General features: G+C 41.8%; 3 protein-coding genes across 6 annotated transcripts in view; 2 read left to right on the top strand and 1 right to left on the bottom strand.

Annotated features, from left to right (window-relative positions):
* The window catches only part of ppfibp2b (PPFIA binding protein 2b), an 89,887-nt gene extending 86,603 nt beyond the window's left edge, over positions 1 to 3,284 (top strand). For all 3 annotated transcript variants that reach the window (XM_078948191.1, XM_078948196.1, XM_078948199.1), the window contains one exon: positions 1,501 to 3,284. In XM_078948191.1, coding sequence (XP_078804317.1) covers positions 1,501 to 1,563 — 63 coding nt within the window. In that variant the 3' untranslated portion in view covers positions 1,564 to 3,284. The remainder of the gene's footprint in view (positions 1 to 1,500) is intronic.
* rep15 (RAB15 effector protein) lies at positions 3,275 to 8,204 on the top strand. The gene is made up of 3 exons (XM_011492349.4): positions 3,275 to 4,145; positions 4,280 to 4,592; positions 4,655 to 8,204. The coding sequence occupies exons 2-3, from the start codon at positions 4,323 to 4,325 to the stop codon at positions 5,198 to 5,200; spliced, it is 816 nt and encodes a 271-aa protein (XP_011490651.1). The 5' UTR covers positions 3,275 to 4,145; positions 4,280 to 4,322; the 3' UTR covers positions 5,201 to 8,204.
* On the bottom strand, positions 6,068 to 23,117 carry poglut3 (protein O-glucosyltransferase 3). 2 transcript variants are annotated; one of them, XR_013656259.1, is made up of 7 exons: positions 22,790 to 23,084; positions 17,029 to 17,226; positions 16,174 to 16,457; positions 13,194 to 13,398; positions 8,246 to 8,442; positions 7,543 to 8,127; positions 6,233 to 6,476 (listed from the first exon to the last, which is right to left on the bottom strand). XR_013656259.1 is itself a non-coding variant. In XM_004084184.5 (6 exons), exons 1-6 carry the CDS (start codon positions 23,025 to 23,027, stop codon positions 7,693 to 7,695), a joined length of 1,557 nt encoding a protein of 518 aa, XP_004084232.1. In that variant the 5' UTR covers positions 23,028 to 23,117; the 3' UTR covers positions 6,068 to 7,692. The 2 variants fall into 2 exon arrangements, 1 of the variants encoding a protein (XP_004084232.1); XM_004084184.5 differs by having other exon boundaries at positions 6,068 to 8,127; positions 22,790 to 23,117.
* Between the last annotated feature and the right edge of the window lie 72 nt (positions 23,118 to 23,189).

Consider the following 23,189-nt stretch of genomic DNA (forward strand, 5'->3'; position numbering starts at 1 on the left):
CTCGATCTCTGAGGCCCCGCCTTTCACTCCGTGTGGGTGCCGCCCATTTCCTGACATCAACGTAGAGTTGGCCTCGGCAGCGTGTCTGCGTCTCACCCACGAAAACAAAACATCCAAACTTTTGTAAAGACTGATGTGCATATTGTGAAAGTAAAAGGAAAGTGTTTTAGCAGATCACCGCAAGCTCCATGGAGGAATACTCAGAAATACATAAACCCATCAAATTATCACTTTGGGGTTGTTTATAGTGAGGAATGAACGTTATATTACACTTAAAAGCTAAAAGAAAAAAGATTTTTCATGATGTAGGCCGTTAAAAATAGTTTATATAGCAGTTTTAAAGGTCCCTGTGCAAATTTCGGTATTGGCACAAAATGTATGTTTTTTTCATCTCGTTGAATTTGGGAGTTTTGATCACTGGGGCTTCTACTGAGCGTGTGTGTGTGTGTGCGTGTGTGTGTGGGTGTGTGGGTGTGTGTGTGTGTGTGTGCGTGCGTGTGTATGCCAGGATGATGAGGAAAAACTTTAAATTCAATTGACCTTAAGCTTTTCTATAAAGAATCAAAGTATCGTTTATTAAACAGACACAATGCAAATACTCTAATTTGACACTAACATCATGTATCTCTACAATCCTACCAAGTATTTGGTTCTACATTCATGTCAAATGAACCTTTTAGTTGGTAATCCTCCCCTGAAATAGGACTGTTTTATGTAAAAATACATTTTTTGGGTAACATTAAAGGTCAAGGTGTGGAAGCCGCAAACGGACTGCCTTCCCCCTCCATTTTCTTGTGATAACTTTGTTTTCTCATGATATTGCCATATACCCACCCCCGATTTTCTCATGGTAAGGTCGTTATCCTGATAAAACAAGTTTTATTCTCACGATAGCGAGACCATGAGACAGTATGTCTCTGCGCAGCTGTAACTGTAACCTTCTCCTCAAATGACTGATTTAAATGTTGTGTATGATCGACAACATCACCACAATCAGACCATGGCTAAAGTAATCAATGATAAACTGAACAGTTCTTCTGGTGTTGGACCTTTTCTCTTCCAGCCTTGTTTTGTAGAAAAATTTAAAAAAAAGTTTAATTTGGGTCAACACATAATGACATTTGTCCTCCAATGATGATGACATCCACTATCACATTATCAGGAGAAATGTGATAATAATAATATTAATAATGTGATAGTAAATGGGCAAAAACGCAAAAGCAAGGTAAGCCGTTGTCAGCTGCTGTATGAAGGGCATAAAAACAGTACTGCTCCGTGTAGGAGTGATTCATGTCAATAAGAAGTTTGATTCTGGCGTCTCACTGTACACACAAACTCTGAAAGAGGTCTGAATTAAGATTCCTCTGAAAATAAGGAGTCATTCTATCTCAGGAGATTGTTTTCCAAAGTGTTCATTTGTCCAGAATTTGGACAAACATACTTGGTGGAATTGTCGCGCTGTAATCCCAGTTTCCCACTCCCATAATGCTTTGCCTCCAGTACCTGCTGAGCCGGGACGAGCTGCGTAAGGAGCTGAGGCGGTCTCGGACGGCGCTGGTTTGATGGAGCCGTGAATGGTCTCAGAGACCTGCCGCTGATCCGGTCTAACCCTGCAGCGTGGAGAAACTGCCACAGGAGCCTCACTGCCGCACGCCTGCATTCACTTCAACTTACCAGCCTCTCTCTAAAGACTAAACCACCATTCCTGCTTTCCTAATCAATCCACTCTTAACTACGTATACTGATCAGTGTGTGTCTGAAATAAGAAGTCCCTCTACTTTAGCTCTTCCATTGCTCAGGATTGTGTTGATTTTTTCATCATGGGCAGATGCACAAACAGAGCAGACATGACAGAGGTGTTGGTCTCCATGTTTTCCTTTGAATAATTCTTGGTATGACCATTTTTCTAACTCCACTTGCAGATTTTTTTTGCTCATTTAAAGAATATTTATGTTTTATGAAATTTTGACTTGCACTGTGGATCAGAACGAGTTGCTTTGTTTTCCGTTTATTCTTTAGCGGCTCTGCAGAATTTCTGAGCCTTTTAAGTTCAAGAACACAATAAAGATGCTTTCATTGAACTGGATTTGATTAAGGAGTAAGAAGCTCAAACTCCTCTAATGTTCAAATGTCAGACGAGTGTTGTGATGAGGATGAAAGTGAAACTCGTTGTTTGACAACCTTATTTATGAAATTAAAAATTCTGCATGCATCCAATATTACAAGAAAGCCCATCTGTGGAAACTTAGTGGACTATAAAAGCAGCGTCTCTGTCACAGTCAAAGTGCTCCACAGCCTGACAAAAAGTTTTTAAAAAGTTCCTGTTAAAGCAACAAATCACTGAAATAAAAAGAATGAAGAAATACAGTAAATACAGCAGTGGAAAACCTGAATAGAAAAACATTGCTGTGATTCATTTGGGATTCTTACTGATGAAGAAAACTGGACATTGTTTGTATATTAATTTTCTTTATGTAGAGAGCTGTGTAGCTCCGGCCCTGCCTCTGCAAAATCCTGACAAACTTGCATTACTGTTTCATTTTGATCGAGCATTTTTCATCACAGACACGGATTTGTGACTTGAAAATGTTTTTAAAAAGCTGTAATAAGTGAAATTATTTTTTTGTGTTCAGCTCCACAGGCTCCTGTGAAGAAAATGTTTTATGAAAATGAAAGGGTGACCAATTTTTCTGAACCACAACAACCTTTACTTTTCTAAATATAAACAAGAACTGTATGCGTGTGTTTAGGGTTATTCAAACTCTGTGCAACTTCAGACAATAAAGGAATGTGAAGATGTGAGATTCTAGCTTTAAAAGGCTCATTGTTGTTCATTAAAAAAAAAAAATCAGTAAATATGTCGACAAAATACTATCAGACATGAAAAAAAAAGACACAACCTTCATGATTAAACTGCAAATACAAGTAACTTTTGTTTTTTAGAACAAAAAAGCAACTGGATGCTAAAGGAGGCACATTCCTGCTGAGGTTTAGAGAGGTGCATTATGGGTAATCATCACATCAAAAATGTAATTTGATGTATTTAGCCTGAGACCTTCATGGCCACAGCTCTGGTTGGTTGGATGTTTTTCCTTCAGATGACTGTCAAAGGAGACAAAGCTGGGGCCCTCGTGCCCTGGGTTTCTGTCACATGCGTGCCCCACTTGTGATGGAATGTAACTCAGGTTTTTGTTATTTAGGCACATGTATCAGGTTTGTCTTACTTTATAATTCCACATTATTAATAATAATAATAATAATAAAGCAGATTTCTCAGCTTTGCAGTAGAGTCTCCTCTTTTCCATCAAACCCGTCCTGTGGAGGGAAAACTGCTCCTTTTTGAAAGAAAAGGACCAGTTTTGTTTCTAATTTTTGAGTTTTATAAGTACTAACTGTGAATGCTTACTCTCACACTGACATTTATAGCAGAACTGCAGCTTAGTTCCACTGACCCCCTCAAAACATGAAGCCAGACAGATGCTGTTGATAAAGACATGCAACAGAAATCCAGATCAGAGTAAAGGAAGCTCAGCAACAATGAACACATGCATGAGAGTCATGTCTTTGTTTCCAGAGACATTACTGCTTAACCCTTGTGCTATCTTAGATGACCTCCCCCCTTCCATTGACGTGTTCTCCCTACCATGACAAAGGTGGATAAAGGTGGAAAGATTTCATGTAATCCATGGACACCAGTGAAGATCACAAATCATTCAAGAAAAAGGTTCAGAGCTCTGTCTAGTGGGTCTAGATGACCCAACTCCCAATGTTAAAGTGCCTAGGATAGCACAAGGGTTAAGAAAGCATCAGCTTCTCCTCTGAGCTGCATGCCTTCATTCAGCTCTGCCTTCTCAAAAGGGACACTTAATCGTTTTATTTACTAATCAAACCCTTCAGGCTTATTCCTTCTTCTAAGTTAACTTGTAATACAAGTTTTTTGTTGACTCGGCTAGTTGCAGCCCTCAAACGCCACGCCCCCACAGCCAGAGACCCAATATCCCCAGCTGGAAGTGCAGCACAAATAAAGACAGTTGATGCTGAACTTCACCTACAGATCAACATGCAGACGGTGTGTTTCTCAGCAGGACACAAGACAGCAGCAGACGGCAGTTACTGGACCTGCAGGAACTCCAAGAACCATCCTGGTGAGTCGGTCCAGATGTTTGGACCAGAATGATGGAGGGCAATGAACTAAACCAGTACAGCTGAGCTTTAAAGCTGAAAACAGCCTTAAGAGGGAAGTGAACCGTTTTTAAATGCGTAACTGTAATCTCAACAGTGTTTTAGGGAGACTGCTCTCTAACATCCTTCAACACTCCACTATGGGTCAAAAGATCAGCATTCCCACCTCCAACTCCTCCAAGAACGATGCCTTCCTGTTGACCAACAACAGCAGACCTTCTTTGGACCCCCATACAAAACATCAACCAAGCATTTTCAGCATGTTGATGAAGCCCCTGATCACCAGGCCTGATGATCCCGTACCTCTCATCAGTAACTGCATCTCGACTGCCTCAGCCAGAACCCAGGAGTTTCTTCTCTTCAAAGATCCAGAGGCCAAGTTTCAACCAAGTCCCCACACTCTAACACAGGTAGAAACTCAAGAGTACTTCAAAAATACTTGATCAAAAATCCACATCTCTTCTTCTAACAGGTCTTCCTGATGACTTACATAACTCAAAGCGTCAACATCAACCTGACAGACATTTTCAACTGCACGGCCATGACCCCCGAGCAGCAAATACTCCTGGGTGCTGACTGGGTATGGGCCATACTGGAGAAGCCCACCAAGAACCCCAAAACCCAGATTGCTGTACGGGTCCTGCACCTGCCCGAGAGGGACGGAGCTAAGGTGAGCCCAGTTACAGCAGAGGACTGCAGTGAATCCATCCGGATGGCCTGGATGGAGTCCAGAAACAAGAACCTGTGCGAGAGGATGGTGGACTTCTGCACCTCTATCGGCAAAGATTGCTACGCTCTCTTCCTGTTCTTTGGAAGAATGGATGACAAAGACAACATCTACGGAGTCCTCAGCAACAACTTTGACGCAGCCATTGGAAAGTCTAGCAAGATAGACAGAACCTTCATTGAGAACTTCTTCAAAGGTTGGAGGCATTTTCATACACCTTCAGAAATGATCCGGACAATTTTCGCCAGGGAAACAGATGACCCCCTCACGCTGGTGATCAAATTCAGCTGAAGCAGAGCAGACATGACAACCCAAGCATCTACCACGAAGGGACCACTTTGTCCAAGCAGCTACCAGTGGGCCGAGACTGCATGACACGGATAGTTTGCAAAGGAGATCCCAAACCTTATCTTTTGAAAATGGTAGCAGAGTTGTTTCAAAGTCATCTTAGATTATTTTCAATTTTCTTTCCGCAGATCAGAAGAAGCAGGACGTGACTTCTAAGTTGGGGGAAAACAGCGTGTAGACAGATGTATGCAGAAAACTGAAAGGAAATGATCAAATCAGTGACAATTTGTTGGATAAATGTTCCATAAACATATCCTCCCCTTTCTGACTCCTGGAAACTTATCTGGGAGGAGTTTGAGATGGATTTGAGACACTGACAATGACTGCTACAAGGAACAGATTTGTCCTGGAGAAACTTTTGAGGATTAAAGTTTTTAAAGAACACAAGAGTGAACTCGGGCTGCACGGTGGAGCAGTGGTTAGCGCTCTTGCCTCACAGCAAGAAGGCCCCCGGTCCCCCAAGTCCCGGCTGGGGGACCTGAATCAGAACATCAATGGGGGGCCTTTCTGTGTGGAGTTTGCATGTTCTCCCCGTGCATGCGTGGGTTCTCTCCAGGATCTCCGGCTTCCTCCCACCATCCAAAAATATGCTTCATAGGTTGATTGGCAACTCTAAATTGACCATAGGTGTGAGAGTGAATGGGTGTGTGATTGTGGACATTCTACCCTGCGACAGACTGGCAACCTGTCCAGGGTGTCCCCTGCCTTCGCCCACAAGTGGCCGGGATAGGCTCCAGCGGCCCCGAAAGGAAAAAACGGTATAGAAAATGAATGGAAAAAAAAATGAACGGGGGTGAACTCCAGGAGAACTTCAGTTCAGACTTATTTCTAAATTTATTGTTCAGACTTTTTAACTTCATTAAAACTTTGATTCTAGACTTTGACTTTAATCTACAATATGGACATTAATTTTCTAAGGACTAAGACTGTAGCATTATGGGAAAAGTACATTTTATCTTCATAATGCAAATGCCATTCGATTCTTTTCCTTTTAATGGCACATGAAAAAACAAACACTGAATCCAAAACTTATACACAAACATTTTGTTCATGGTTTGGTTTCATCCAAACCTGCTGGTGCTTCTAAAAAGTGGACATTCTGAGCTGTGAATGGTGAACAGGACCTTCAGTGCTGGAATCAGGCAGTGCTGCTGCAGACACAGGGGGTCCTTTACACTGAGGCCCTCTGCAGACTCCAAACTGTCCTGAATTCCTGCTGCTGCAGCCGTCAAGAAGAAATGTTACACAATGGTCAAAGTCGTGTGTTCAGCACTGATTCTAACTCAAATGTTTACCTTCACAAATTAAAGGTGGATAAGGGGGTTCACTTGGACTGAAACAACCATCTAGCACACTGTGTTTAACTAGCGTTCAATATATTGACTTTTTGGTCCCATAAAAGATTTTTACAGTTTTTAATAGAAAGTCTAAAAATCTGAACCTCAAAGGAAAATACAAGGATGCTAAAAACGGGCATGAAGCTGCAGCAGCAGCCTTTTTAATCTAATGAACTCCATTTAACTAAACTCTGGTGTGAATCCAAACATTAACATTTCATAACTCCTTCACTGTTTCTTTTAATACATAGACTGTGTATGACAGCTGGACTGAGTGACCCCCTCCCCCCCTTCATGTTCCAAACAGGAAGTACCCGCTGGCTCCAAGAAGCCAAAATCCCTTTGACTTCTATAGAGAAATAAACATGTGTTACTCAGTCGTTCCACTGGTCAGAATAAACTAAACATTCACGATCTGATACATTTTTTAACATGTTCTTGATAATAGTCTTTTTGTTATTTTTAAGATTTTTCGTTATCACAAGTTATAAACTGACCAATCAGATGCCTCATTGAAAGTAGGTGGTCTCACATCAAATGTTCAAAACGTTTGATTCTCCCAAACCCACTTTCCAGTGGGAGGAGTGTGGCCTTCCAACAAGCTCACTCCTGATTGGCAAAAGAGGTTGCTATAGAAACAATAACTCGGACCAATCACTGTTTATTCACATCATCTGGCTCCAACACAGCGGCGTCTGTTTTGCAAAACAAATGGCGACCGGCTTAGACTTCATTTGGTTGGAGTTGGAAATAAACCATTTTCTATAGATGACTCAGTCCAGATCTCATATACAGTCATTGTATAAGGAGATTACCCAAATAATTTCAAGCAAATATTCTACATTTAGACACGTTCTTATACTGTAGACAACACTCATAGAACCTTTTTGGAACTGTGACCAGATTCTATGCCTTCATTTAATGTAAATAAATAAGAGCGACTGTTACCTTCAAGGGCTGCACAATTTATGGAGGATTTTTGTGTCACACCATGTGCACGGCTCATTTCCAATCCAATGATTATGGAATATATATAATGTGCCGTGAATCCATAAATGTGTGAACCACAGGAGTGTTTGTGTCCTCCTCCGTGGTTCGTCACAGCTCGTCCTTCTCCTCAGGCTTTAGGCCGTGCCGTGCACATGTGCATTCAGCCATGAGGTCATTCTGCTGGGGCACCAGCTCCATGTCCTGGTGCCGCTGCGGCCGTCCCGTCTGCCTCTCGGCGTACGCCTGCAGCGCTGACTGGTAGTAGCAGTAGAGCCTGGTGGGCTGCAGCAGCTCTCGAGCGAGCGCCTGTCCGGCTCGGCCGATCTCCTCAGCTTCAGCATCGTTATCTCTGGCCCACTGGATCTTCTCCAAAAGGTCGGACAGGTCTCTCTTCACAGGAACATAGTGAGTTCCTGCCTTCAGGTGGAGGTAGAAGTGCTCATAATACTGTGAGTCCTGTTTGAGAACCAAGCTGTTCCCCAGCATCAAGTATGGGAAGCGATAGGCTGCAACAGTTCCATCCACATTCACCTGGTATTTGTACTGCAAGAGTCAGAAGATTCGTTTTATGTAGAATAGGAGATAAATGGCCTCTCTGCAATTAAACTGACTTAAAATCATGTGTGTGAGTTGACACTTTGGTTTGTAAATTTGCTTTCACCTGAAAAAAGTCAAAGAATCCCACAAGCGGTGCTTTTCCCACGTGTTTCTCGCGCTCCCTAAAGAAGAACCAGGCGGTGATGCCGGCATCCAGCAGCTCTGGATTCTTCTTGGACATCAAAGCGAGCTGAAGTCGCTCCTCACGACTGTCCCGACCCCGGAAAAATGCCCGCTCCGTCTTATTGGCCCACACAGGTCCTGGTAAGAGGTGGTCCAAGCGTTACATAACCAAGAACCAAGAGGAACTATTTTATAGTTTTTTTTAATAATTTTTTGTGTGAAGGTCTTTGTTTTGCCTTTAAAATGAAAAAGTATTTTCTATGTGAAGCATTTTGAGTTACATAAGTATAACAAGCACTTTATAGTTTGATTTATAGAGATAGAGATAGAGATATTCTTTATTGATCCCACATTGGGGAAATTCAATTGTTACAGCAGTTCAAAAAGAATGACAGCAATGTGCAAAAGAATGAGGGGTGTTCAAAATGTGCAAAAATACAAGTACAAAATGTGCAAAAATAGGAAAAGTAAAAAAGTAAGTAATAACTTATGTACCCTGTTACGACATAACGTATGTTATGCGTAATAATAAAATAAAATTTGATCTTTTCATACGATTATCAAATCCACACAGAAGATGAGGAGGAAAGCGCCTCACATGACATTTAACAAGCCGTACAAAGGAAATACTGGATACTAATAACATTAATTAATCGGTCAAATATTGGTGCGTGAGCTCCCAGTAGGGAGCCGCAAAAAAAATCTGGTCTGAATATGTGTGCGCCACTATGACCGCGGGACCTGAATGCAGCCTCCCACCAATCAGGTGTTGCAGCAGACGCCAATATGGAGTGTAGCTGAGTCAAAAAGATTTCTATCTGTTTCCAAATTCCCACTCTAACCCCTAACTACTAAAAAACTATATAGTGTGGAATCATGCAGTGCCGTGGATTTTAAAAGCAATTCCGTCTCCATGCTCACACCTTTTTTTTAGTTTAATGGTGAAATATCACGTCATCGATTTCAAGAAGTTAAAATCTCATTGATCTGAGTGTTTTGTGACAATCATTTATGAATCCACTGTGTTCTGAAGTCAAAAAAAAGTTCATGGTTTATACAAAATACATTAAAAATTAAAAATAGTTAAATACATTTTCTGTGCAAAAATTATTCAAACGCAATGCATTGTGGTCTATATTCGCCGTGAGCATCGATGACACTGGCTTTTCGGTGTGACTCCTGGGAAATTTTTAGGGCACTGGGTTTTTGAATTGTAGATTCGGACAGCACTACAAAATGCATCCAAGTATCTAAGTCAGGGGTCCCCAAATCCAGGCCTCAAGGGCCGGATTCCTGCTGGTTTTCCAGACACCCTGTTTTATCAGCTGGTGATTACCTGGATCAGGTGTGTTTAGCAAATAAGGAGCGTGAATGGTCGGAAAACATGTAGGACACCGGCCCTCGAGGCCTGGATGTGGGGACCCCTGAGCTAAGTGAACATTCTCAAAACCATACCCACTTGTTTTTTATAAGGCTTTTTCTATGCCAGTTTGCCCGCTGTATAAGTTTGACGTCTTGGTTCCTACCGAGCCAGTGTAGCGGGGGAAGGGGGGCGTGCGCGCCTCGTATTGCTGACGCACCACGCCTCGCACTGCTGCAGTTTCCCGGGCAAACTGTAGGTGATCTGATCAATGGTAAGACGTACTAAAATGTTCTGTCAATAAGGTTTATTAAGAGTGAGCCTTTCCCCCATTCCCCCCAGACTGGATTTGATCATGTCTAACAGGCCCAAGTGTCTCATTAAGAGGTGAAATTAAATCATTGTAGCATGTTAAAAAAAACAAAAAAAAAACAGGCTGTTGTGTCTGTTGTTAATTTGTGACAAAAATGGAAAGTTAACATCTTTTACAAAAATTCAGATTACTAATTTGTCAAGTTCATCAGCAGGTTATAGGGTAATATTTTAATTAGCACTTTATTTAAATGTCATTTGCAGTTGATTTTATTTGAAAATTGCTTGTTTTTGCACCACAAAATTTTATTTATCGAAATGCTTTATAAATATTTTTGGAATTCCAATTTGTGAGCATGACCACCCTGGTTGACCTGTTCCGTGTAAAAATAAATGTCTTTGAGGTGATCACATTGTATCCTATCTTTTCCCCAAGGTTTTACTTTGACAAACCATTAAATCACTTGATTTAATTATTAAATACAAATCAAGCAAGATGTGGATCAATTTAAATTAACATGTGAATCTGAATGGGCCTCACTGGGAAAAATGGGCCCCAGTGACAAAAAGGTTAAGAACCTCTGCACTAGTCTGTACTATAAAGGCCATTTATATGTATGATTCTGACCATTTTAATCACTTATCTTTAAAATCTCGGTATTTTGTATGTTTCCATTTTAATTTCAGGCTGTGAGTTGAGACTGCACCGTCTAAGGCAAACTGGGTTGAATGTGGTCCTTTAGCTTACTCGGCATATGTTAAAAATGTTAACCCTTTTATGCATCGTAGACATTTTTATTACATGTCCTCCCTTTCCATTTAACGTGTGATGCATTTCCTGTTTTGCAGTTTATTGTTTGGGTCTGACATTAAGCAGTACTGAAAAAGGCAGAAGGTGAGGCAGGAAAACAACTGTTTTGTGAGATCCAACAGTTTTTCCCAAAACAGTTGATCAACTGCTTCAACTTTTCTCTCCAAAACATCACTCTTTGGTCTAAACCTAAAACACAGTCTGCAAAACTCTAATCTACTCTTTGCAGAACACATGACACATTCTGACTTTTAAAACACAATTGACATTCACAAGATGAAAAAGTCAACACAAAGAGGCAAAACTCTGTTCCAACACAACGGCCGCCATCGACCCACAACTGATCAAAAAACTGAAGGCACTTTACCGGCAGTGAATACAAGGACAGTTCTTGAACAACTCAGAAGCTTTTTAAAAATGGTTAACAGAGGAAGACCATGTACCTAAGACCTGTGTGGGTACCGGATGTTCTCGGGTTGCCGGATGTTCTCGGGGTCCTTCGGGGTCCTTCAAATGAGTTATATCACTAGAGGAGACATCACGTGGTTCCTCATGGGAGGAGAGCACCGCCATCTTGGTGAAGTCAAGTTTTGAAGACCAAACAACTTTTTATAATATTTAATAAAGAGCTCTGTTTTTACTTTCAATCACTTCATTATATGAAAAAGAAGAATGGCTTGAAATTGCTTAGTTTTGTTCAGAAATACAAACTTCACGAGTACCCCTAACTTAACTAGTATTAGACTACTTAGATTTTTTCTATGTTCCTTTATTTTATTTTACTGATGTTTTTATTTATTTGTGTGTTATATTCATTGTTTCTTTTTTTCCCCTCTATTCTTTATTTTCTATGTCAATATGTTATATTTGGCAATGGTGACTGATCTTCCAGGCAATATTGATTACATCGTTATTGTTCGTTGTTAACGTTAATGTCATTGTTAATGTATGATACCGCAATTGTCAATAAAGTTTTTAAAAAAACTTTGCGACGTTAACTCATTGGTCGTGGCAACTTACAGCCAATCAAATAGTGTGACGTCATCATTGGTCGAAGGACCCCGAGAACATCCGGCAACCGGAGAACATCCGGTACCCACACCTGAACCAAAACCTGGACCCAGACAGAGGACAAGAACCTCTAATGAGATCCAGCACATACATGGACCATATGTATGTTTATGGAATGACCTTGAGGGACGCAGGTCAAAAGGTCAACCACCACTGCGGCCATGATGCAGTGGTAGGGCGGTCGACCTCCAATCGTAATATTGTGGGTTTGATTCCCGCCTTGCCCGCCCGTGTGTCGAAGTGTCATTGGGCAAGACACTGAACCCCTCCTTGGCGCCAGTGTTGGGCAGCGGAGCTGCCACCAGTGTGTGAATGTGTGTGTGAACGGGGGATCGGGTCTGTGACTACATAAGTATACGCCATTTGCCATCAACTCAACAGGTTCAAGTTCAAGTAATCAGCATCATTCATATGAACATTGAAGAAAATGGCAGAAGATTTTGTTGTTGTCTGGGAAATCAGTTTTCACAAAGCTCACTGCAGAGCGGCAGAAATTCACCTCTGGGTTTTAGGTGGGACTGTTGGTGCAGAAGTAACCCTCTGCTGATTTCCCATCATCCCTCTGTTTCACTCTCTACAGACCCTCAAAACCCCAAGCTAACGTTTGGGCTACAACCAAAATGGTGATCAATATCAGGTCTATCCAGCCGTACAGTTCTGATCCAGATTCCAGCTCAGACGAGGAAAACAAAGACGTTCAAGTATCTGTTAGTCTGACAGTGGATGATCAGAATGAAGCAGAGCAGGGAGATACCAGCCCTCCCATTTTGGTTGTTGCGTCACACATGAGATTTATCAAACTGTGTTTATTTTCCTCCGCTCCTGATTAACAACAATTTGAATAAAGAAATACTCAGAATGTGATTTCAATCTTCATTTTCCGTATTTATGCCCTCCATCATAAGAAAAATGCCTCAAGAACATGTTTAAAACACCAAAAAGGCAATTTTCTTTGGAGCAGGTCTGTAATGCCTTATTAATACTTGGAAAATGTTATTTATAAGCACAGGTTTTTAATAATCACATCACTCATTTTATGTTTCACTCTGACTACAAAAATGGCAGCTGTAATAGCAATTAAAAATGTCTGAAAGTTGGAACTTTCAGTCAAAACAGGAAGTATAGACTCCTGATTATTACCTACTAATCACAGCTAATTCATTACCCTTTTGGGCATTTTTGTTGGGTTTGGTGTTTTTTAGATGACTTTTGGGCTGGAAAACTAAACTGTGACTATCTGGCAACACTGTTTGTAATTGCATTTTTTGCTCTGACTGAATGAAACAATAGTAGGTGTAATATCTCAGCTCCAAAACCATCTTGTAATTGGATTACCTGTGTTGCCCTGGACAGACAGGAGATCATTTGTGACGCCTCTCAGGGTCTCCAGGGTGGAGTGAGTGACTTCGTAGGTGGGGAGGACGATGTCCCGAGTCTCTACAGAACCGCACCAGGAGAAAATGGGGACAGCCCCCTCTGTCCTCGTCTCTAAGGGCCAGTCCCCCACATTGATGAAGAACTCCACGTCTGGCAGCCTTACCTTCAGAGGCAAACAGACAGCAGAGGGATCGGAGGGAGCTTCTGAAGGAGAAGACAGCAGTGATGGAATTCATGGCTCTTTTTAGGGAGCCCAATCTTTCGAATCAGTTCATTTCAAAGAGCCATTCAAAAGACTGGCTCTTTTGGCCCTCCTTATATTTTTTTATTTTTTTATGAAGCCAGTCTGGAGTTTATTCATTTAATCCTGGAAATAATCACAGGGAGGATTAACGGGCTGTTTCAGATTTTGGCACAGAGGTTAGCGCTCTTTCCTCACAGCAAGAAGGCCCCCGGTTCAAGTCCCGGCTGGGGGACCTGAAACAGAACATCAATACGGCACCTTTCTGCGTGGAGTTTGCATGTTCTCCCCGTGCATGCATGCATGGCTTTTCTCCAGGGTCTCCGGCTTCCTCCCACCGTCCATAAACATGCTTCATAGGTTAATTTGTTGCTCTAAATTGTCCCTGGGTGTAAATGTTGAGTGCTTATGTGTGTGATTCTGGCCCTGTGACCCCTGCCTGCACCCACAAGTGGCCGGGATAGGCTCCAGCAGCCCTGTGACCCCGAAAGGGACAAAATAGGATTAGAAGATGAATTAATGAAAAAAATGAGGTATTCTACCAATAATTGAGTTCAAATTATTTGGAGATATCAATTATAGCTTCAATTGATGTGCATGTATATGCATATGTTAAAGTCTGATCTGGATTCATTGTAAATATTCCACTGCCAGCATATACAGTGTGTGTGTATAAAGAGTGTGTATGTGTACCTTTAATTACGTCTAAAACACGTGTCAAACTCAAGGCCCGGGGGCCAAATGTGGCCCTCAATGTCATTTTATGCGCCCCGCGTGAGCATAAAACTTTTTAATTTCTTAAAATAAAAATTGGTGTGTATTTATTCATATTTAGGGGGAATCGGACTGGAAATATCGGATTGGGCAACTGTACATCAGGACTTAAACACTGTCCATATAACCTAACCTGACAGAATCAAATGTAAAAGGATTTATGCTAAAGTAACAAGTAAACATATGTTTCTATGCAACTGGAATTGTCACTTTAAAAAGTTTTAATGAATAAATAATGAGTTAACATTAAGGAGTCGGTACATTTACTTTTCATTACGTTTAGTTACATGTTTTATGTAATATCTGGCCCTTTGAGGACAACCACTATACTGATGTGGCCCTCAGTGAAAATGAGTTTGACCCCCCTGGTCTAAAAGAACAATTTGGTCCAGTTTCTTAATGACAAAACCAAGCTAGAGCCCAAAATCTCTCTTCTGTTTTTATAAAAATACACTTTTTTGCAGCCATTAGGCCATTTAGTTATAACATGTAGCTTCTACATTTTTTACAGCATGTAAACTATAACAGTGTTCTACTTTTAAACAGGCTTAATAACAATTTTGATTTACTTTGATCTGACAGCAGCACATTCAAGTTCCTTTCAATATAAGATTCAATGTCAAAAAAGATCCTCCTAAAACAGTAAATTTAGTTACACTTAATGCAATTCTGTCATTTAAGAACTTTGTTTCTGAACAGACACGGTAGGTTCTGCTGTGCATGAGAAGATAAGACTGTGCTTTAAACTGAATCCAACAGAAAACAGTTAGTCTGAATCATCATCAGTCATCTGACATGTGAGCATTTTGGAGGATGGAGGAAACACATAAGAGCTCTTAGTTTAGTGTCATGTCAGTAGTGGTTAAAATCAAGTTTATTTTACCATAAGATCACCTCATTGCAAAATAAACTTCATTACAGTCACAAAATGTAACCAACAAACCCATTATTGATGCACAAAAATGAAAAAATCAATCAGGCTACTTGCATGGTGAAACATTCTAACACAAGAACATTTTTAACAACCGGAACAAATAAAACTCTTGACTACAACTCCAGAACGACCACTGAGCCCCATATTTTATCTTTAAGCTAGGCTCCGATAAACGGACAACTATGGGGATTTTTCCTCTGACTGAATGCAACAATAGTAGGTGTAATATAAATCTCGTAACTGTTAAGATTTTAAGGCGTAAATTTACAAGAAAAAACTCGTACATTTACGAGATTTTTTCTCATAAATTTAAAACTTAGAATCTCGTAAACTTAAAATCTCGTAATTTAACAGTTATGACTTTCTTTTTCGTAATATTACGACTTATAAGTCGTAACTTAAAAAAAATTTTTTTTTTTGCAAAATGGCCCTAAAACTCCTTCGTTCAACAGAAATTCACCTCTGGGTTTTAGGTGGGACTGTTGGTGTGGAAGTAACCCTCTGCTGATTTCCCATCATCCCTCTCTTTCACTCTCTACAGACCCCCAAAACCCCAAGCTAACGTTTGGGCTACAACCAAAATGGTGATCAATATCGGGTCTATCCAGCCGTACAGTTTAGATCCGAATTCCAGCTCAGAAGAGGAAAGTCCCACTATCCGTCTCACACCTAGGTGTGCGACATTTTTCTCTGCATCTGACTTCTCCCCTGGGGGAGGGGTGAGCTGCAGACACAGCCGCACTCGGGAACCATTTGGTGGAAATCAAATACGTTCATGGATCTATTATTCTGACAGTGGATGATCAGAATTGAGCAGAGCCGGGAGACCGCTCATGTGATATTTGCATCTGAAGGCAGAAGGATGAGTTTGTTCGAACGAATGAAACTCAGGGGGAAAAAAAAGAACAAAATACTGACTACAACTCCATTCCCATCGTTCACGTTAATGAGCCGAGAAGACAGCAAAACCAGCCGGTGTGTGAGCTCACCTTCCTGGTTAGGGACAGCAGCATCTCGTCGGAGAACATCTTAAAGTCGGTGTATTTCCCCAGGGTGCGGCGGAACAGCTGGTTATCAATGACGGCGTAGTGAATCAGACCTCCTCGATTGGCAAACCTGCGAGGAATTTCCTCCCTGAGCTGCTGCAGGTGAACAGCAGGAAAAGCCTTGAAGTCCGCCAGAACCTGCGGTTCCTCCGTGGGACACTGCATGGTGTCCTGCCACACAGAGGCGCTCCCCTCAGGACAGTCGCAGTACTCGTGATAGAGAGGCCCTGGAGGTCATTTATGACACAGTCCCTTCTTAAAACCACTAAACTATAGAAGGAAATCAGACGCTAAACACAAAGGCTCTTATTCACATTTCTTTTATCCTAATCAAATTTTTACATCACTCTACAACAGGCTAAGTTTGATTTACAGAAATTAAAAATGGCCCCCACTGTGTTTCAGAACATTATCAGCAGGAGTTCCTTAGAAATTCATTTCTGAGTTGTGGGCGGGACCATTGGTGCATAGCAACCCTTCCCCCCTTCCCGTCACCCATAACAGAGCTCTCTGTTTATGCTCTCTCTCCTGCCGGCCTACAGCCCCTCACACCTCCAACCTAGTCCAGTGCATTTTCTACATCACAACTAAGCTCTTTTTCAAACGTCAGGTTTTCGTCTGTTTCCTGATTTACAACGCTGTGCATAAACAAATAGATAGAATAGAATACCAAAAATGCCGGAAGAGCATGTTAAAAACACCAAAAAGCCCATTTCTTTAGAGTGGGCCTTTGAACATTTGGGTCTCTCTTCAAAGGTTTCCTTATTCCTACAGAGACGGGACCGCTCTGATACAAACCTTGGATGGTGTACGGCGATTTGGCGACAGCAGCATGCTGGTGTAGGACCTCTACCTTCAGGCCCGCCTGAGCAGAACCATAGAGCCGGTACCTCATCAGGAAAGACCCGTCGCCTCTGTCCTGTGGGGGAGGGACGTGGATGCGGACATGCTCCTTCCTGTCCAGGGGACTTATCTTTACTTTAAATGTGTCTTTACCTGAACGCCACACAGAAGGAGGAGTTAGATGAAATGTATTCAAAGCTTGAAAAATTGGATTCAATTAAACCAACTTTCAAATGGTGTCTTTTGGCATCCATGAGGGTCCCGGGGTGGGACCCCCGGTGGTGCTTAGTGGATCAGCTGGGGTTTCTGATAGAAGGGAGTCTGGGGTGTATGACCTCATGGAGCTCCCACTGAAGGCTTGGTGGGCATCTCTGAACAGTCAGTCACCTCTGACCTCCAGAGACTAGCATGGAGAGCATGGTAGGGGCAGGGCCTCCCCCACCTGGGCACCTGCCTGATACCACATGCCATCTGGGGAGGGCTGATGGTTGGCCACATCTGAGTGGGACCCTCCCAATTTCCTCTAAGTCTCAATCCCTATCTAGACAGATCGTTTTACTGCATTCTGATTGAAATGTGTGAGAAAAAGACAATGCCACTTTTGAGAGCTCGCCACGTGAACGCCATTTTAAAATCTGCAAACTTTATTCCCAACATTTTCTCCCCAAGTGGCTTCCCATTAATCCTCGAGGAGTTAGGAGGACATAGATCAAAGAGTTTAAATTGGTTGCTGTTATTTTCATTTATTGAAAATTCAAGATGGCCGTTTCTACCCGAGGTCCAAGATCAACGAAACTTTGGCAATGGTTGTAGACTTAACCTTGTGGTTGTGTGTGAAATTTTGTGAAAAATTGCTCGAACATTTTTTTTCCCCCCATATCGTTTCCCATATTGTCAAAACATGTGAAAAATGCAAAATGTCACAATTTACCACAAATTGGCCGCCAAGCCGTTGTTCTTGTGGCCATCACATCTTCTTCTTTCTCTTTCAGCTTCGCCACAGTGAAACAACCTCTATGCTGGATGCCCTTCCTGATGCAACCCTCTCAATTTATCCGGGCTTGGGACCGGCACAGAGGCAGAGAGGGGAATAGGGAGCAGCCTGGATTTGATCCCTGGTTTCATGGACAGAAGGCGCCACAAACCAGCACGAGCTAAACCGGCTCCCCTTGTGGCCATCACATAATAGTTTTAAAACTTCACTTAGCAGGGCTCCAGACTGCGACCATTTGGTTTTGGGGTTTTACTTGACCAGGATTTATCATTTAAGGCTCACATATCTCAGGCATGTAGAACTGCCTTTTTTCACCTGCGGAATATTGCTAAGATCAGAAATATACTTTCTAAGAGTGATGCTGAAAAACTCATCCATGCATTTGTTACGTCGAGGCTGGATTACTGTAACTCCTTGTTAGCAGCGTGTCCTAAGAGTTCCTTAAGAAGTCTCCAGCTTGTTCAGAACGCAGCTGCTAGATTGTTAGCTGGAACCAGCAGAAGAGATCACATCACTCCTGTGTTAGTTTCGCTCCATTGGCTCCCAGTTGATTCTAGAATTAAGTTCAAGATCCTCCTGTTAACCTATAAGGCCTTACATGGAAAGGCCCCGTCCTATATTAAGGACCTCATAGTCCCTTACCAACCAATCAGAATACTTCGCTCGCAAAATGCAGGACTGCTTGTGGTTCCTAGAATTAGTAAAAGTACGGTTGGAGGTAGAGCGTTTAGCCACCAAGCCCCTGTCTTATGGAATAAACTCCCAGCTCATGGAAGAGAGGCCGACTCAGTTTCTACATTCAAAGCTAGACTGAAAACATTCCTCTTTGGACAGGCTTATTGTCAGACTAGTTAGTATTCAGAGATTGTTTAACTTAATGTTAGTTTGTTTAAATTAAACTTAATAATAACTATTTCTTTTAAAAGGCTGCTAGAAGTTGAAGCTGGGGTAACTATGGTACACTGGGGTTCTGTCCTCTTTCCTTTTTTTACTTCTACCCTTCCTCTCCTCTATTCTTGATCATAATTCATCATTTAGTTCTCCATGCCTCTGTTTGGTGCAGTGCGATTCATGTATTGTCCCTCTTTTCCTCTCCCCTCCTGGGGAGTGGGAGTGCTTCCAGACTCCAGTTGGCTCATCCGTGCTCCAGTTCCTGACCGTTTACCTCGCCTTTGCTCCCGCTCCTACACCTGGCTGTGGATCCTGCCTCTGGCTCATCTCTGGCTCGTCTCTGCTCTGTACCTTACCGAGTACCTCGCCTCTGCTCCTGCTCCTACACCTGGCTGTGGTTCCTGTCTCCGGCTCGACTCGCGCCTTTGACTGTCCCGATAACCACGGCTGGATGAAGCTCGTCTGCTGGACTTTTATATATGTAGTTGTAGATTTAGATAAGTTAATTCTTCTCTAAGATTTCTGGTAAATCGCCTGTCCGTCCTGGGGGAGGATCCCTCCTTCAGGTGGGCACCCCTGAGGTTTCTTCGTTTTTTCCGGAATCCGGTTTTTTTGGGAGTTTTTCCTTACCGCGAAGGGGGGTCTAAGGGCAGGGATGCCAGTATAGCTTAGTCAGTTTGTTAGTTCATTTTAGTATTTTTCTATTGAACTCTTTGTATTCGTGATCCTTTTGATTTCATGTTTTACTTCGAAGCCCATCGAGACGACTGTTGTTGTGATTTTGGGCTATAGTAATAAAATTGAATTGAATTGAATTGAATTGAATTTTGGGACCAAAATTTGAGAGTGTGCGACTTAATTTTACATCCAGTCGCACATGCGCGACCAGTAAATTTGCCTCCCCCGCCCTCCGTATTTTTTATACATTTAACGTGGAAGGGGCACGTCAATGATCAATGACATAATCAATGAGACGCGAGCGCACACACACGCAGACAAACACACACACTCGCGCGAATACTCATGAGACTGGAGCACACGCGAGCGCACACTCGCGTGTCATTGAGTGATGCCTGAGGCGGCCAATGCGTGTGAGAAGAATAGGGAAAGTCACTGTAAGTGGCTAAAATATGTGGAGGGGCGGGGCCTAGAGATAATCGAGCGGGCGTAAACATCTGTGGGAAGGAAACGGAGACAAATATCATCACTACCTGATATGTGCGTCTGAGCTATGAATAAGCGAACTATTGATTTGTTCTTCTGACCTGTGGCTAGTGTACCAGTGCCAGAGTGTACAGCAGGGGTCTCAAACTCGCGAAGTAAACCACGGCTCTCATGCACGGCTGTTACGGCAGCACATCGCTCCCGTGGGAGATGGTCAGCTGAGGAGCATAAATGTCCCACACCTACATGCGTGACAGCTAACGGGGCTCTAACATTAAACACGTGTGAGCGACAACATGATTTAGTCTTAGACACACTTAAAACACGTGAGGAGAATGCAACGATAGACGTGTTTAAGATGAACCAGCACCCTGGGGGGGGGGGGGGGGGCATGAAGGCAAAGCTGCAGCGAGACTGAAGGAGAACAGGAATTAGGAGTTGTCCTTAACATTCAATTTAGTTTTAATATGCCTCTCCCCCTTAGTATGATCTGTGTCATTATATATTTTATGATTATTTTAATGTTTTGTAATGGATGTAGCCTTTTTTAATCAGTTGGTATTTCAAATTATTTTAATTGATCAGTGAATTACAAAAACCCATCAGGACGCATGTCCCATAATGACAATAACTGTTTTGTAGTCTGTAGGGCAGCTTTCAGTCAGTTCAGTACTAAATTTCCAGCTGCGTTCGCTCAGGTTGCTTCCGCCCCTTTCTGGTGATATTTTTGTTTTGATTGACAGGTGATGTTAGAGCAAAAACAAAAATATACGTCTCACACCAGGTGATCTGTGCAGCGTTGCGTCCATATGGGTGATCTCAAACATGCTGATTGTGCATCTTGGCTGCACCTATTTGGTGTCGCCAACATGAATTTCCATCCTCTAATGTTTACATACATTTAAGTAGGCCTGCACGATTTTAGAAAAATCTGCGATATGCGATATCAGTGTTTGAAACTGCGATGACGGTATGACTTGCGATAAATGGAAAAATAGAAAAGCAAAAATACCAATAGATTTTGGTTTCAGTGTGAGTTTTATTCAAATAATTCAACACAACTTAAATTAACGTGCAAGTTTTATTCAAAAAGAAGAAAATATATTTACCATAGAACTTGCCAAAACTATGATGAATGATTACAAAAAATTTATATAGATGCCCAGGAATAAAATAGGTTGGTGTCTCCTACATTTCCATTTTACTGCAAGTGTTATTAAATAAGTCAACATAACTTAAAATCCAAGTCTTTTTCAAAAAGGAGAAAAAGTTAAGACCTATAGCTGTGGCCAAAACATAAATGAACAATGAAGAAAAAAGATAGAGGCCCACAACTTAAACGTGACCTAGTATGAACTAGGGCTGCACGATATGAGGAAAACTTGCGATATTAGTGATCAATATTGCGATAACGATATAATTTGCAGTAAATAAACAAAAAGAAAAATAAACAAAAACATCATTCCCATTTCATTGCAACAGTTTAAAAATTATACTCCAAATGACCCTCGTCGACACGGGGGACAAACATCTAACATAATAGGACTCCATCTGATTGGTCAAAGCATAAAGGGATTTATTTGATTCGTTAAATGCTTCAAGCTGCTAGAAGATTGTTTTAACACATTTTGGGTTTGCGATTTATTGCGATATTCGCCATCTTTTGCGATATGCATATTGCAGAGCTGGATATTGCGATAACGATAAATTTGCGGTATATTGTGCAGGCCTACATTTAAGTATTGTTTGAAACTGTGAAATGACCGAAAGGTTACTACGGTCATCACTTCGTTACTAAAAACTTTTTTTTATTCTAAATGTATGGTATTTTGTTTACTATTTGTACTGTCGTGACAGCGATGCTGCTGTCAGTTTACCTTCTTGTTGCATCTTCAAAAGTGCAGAATAAAATGTGACACTGAATTTGAAACAGCACATTGTAATTTCTGCATCTATTATTAAAGTATTTATTAGTAATACAGTGGAAATTAGTAGATCTGGTTAGCATGTTGATTTACGGTATGCGCCCCTAAATTTTCTGGATGTGCCCCTAAAATTTCCAGTTGGGGGCCACAGTGCTCCTAGTGTAAAAAGTTAGTCTGGAGCCCTGCTTAGATATTCCACACATGTGTGTTTTGATTTCATTAGTGAATTTTGACTTTTTTTTTAGCCCCAAAATCCAGCTTTGATCATGTCATATTTTTATTTTATTTTTTTGCACGGTCGTTCTCATACCCAAAACTCCTTCACTGTGTCCAAGCCAAGGGTTTCCAAATTTGGTGGGCTATTGAGTAAAAGTGCTGGGGAGGTCAAACTTTCCATCAAATGTGTAGTATGAAAGAAGAAACAAGCTGGTGGTACGGGACATTTGTGAAGTTTTTGTTATTCATATTTTTAAGTAACAATTCATGTCCCTGTTGGCTTGCCGTAGAAGAAAACCATGACACTCTGGGACTTGAAGAAAGGCTCAACTACTAACAATTAAAACCTGCTTAAAACTTCAATCAAAGACATGCAGCGATTACTGACAAATCAAAATTCTAAATCAGTTTGCGTTTTTCTTTACACAAACAGTTTGAATAAAATTCAAACGAACTCTGTTACATTCACGACGCATGGAGTCTCAGTTTGTGGGAAATGGTTTACCGTGTGGTGACAATGAATTACCTGGAGAAAACGTCAGGTTTTTTCCTTCAGAGTCTACCGCCTGGATGAAGAAGTACCGGACGGGCAGAACCGCGTCTGGGTTCAGCCCCGGACCCCAGATCAAGCATCTCTCCGGACTGATGCCTTCACAGTCCCAGCCCGGCAGGTTCGAGCAGATTAAAGTCACTAAAATCAGGCTCCTGGAAACCCGTCTGCCGCCCAAAACACCGAGGAAGCGCGCGCTCCGGTCAACGCGCATTTTCCCCGCAAAAAAATGACAAAACCTCCGAAAATGTCCAAAGTTTTCATAGAAACTCTACGCAGACATGTTGGGCAAGAGACACGCCCACTCTCTGTGATGCATTCAGGTAAAATCGGGAACTATTTGAGAGTGCTTTTTGTGTACCAAGTGCTGGTTTTA

This window comes from Oryzias latipes, chromosome 6, assembly GCF_053564925.1.
Source record: "Oryzias latipes strain Hd-rR chromosome 6, Olatipes_Hd-rR_3.1".
NCBI lineage: Eukaryota > Metazoa > Chordata > Actinopteri > Beloniformes > Adrianichthyidae > Oryzias > Oryzias latipes.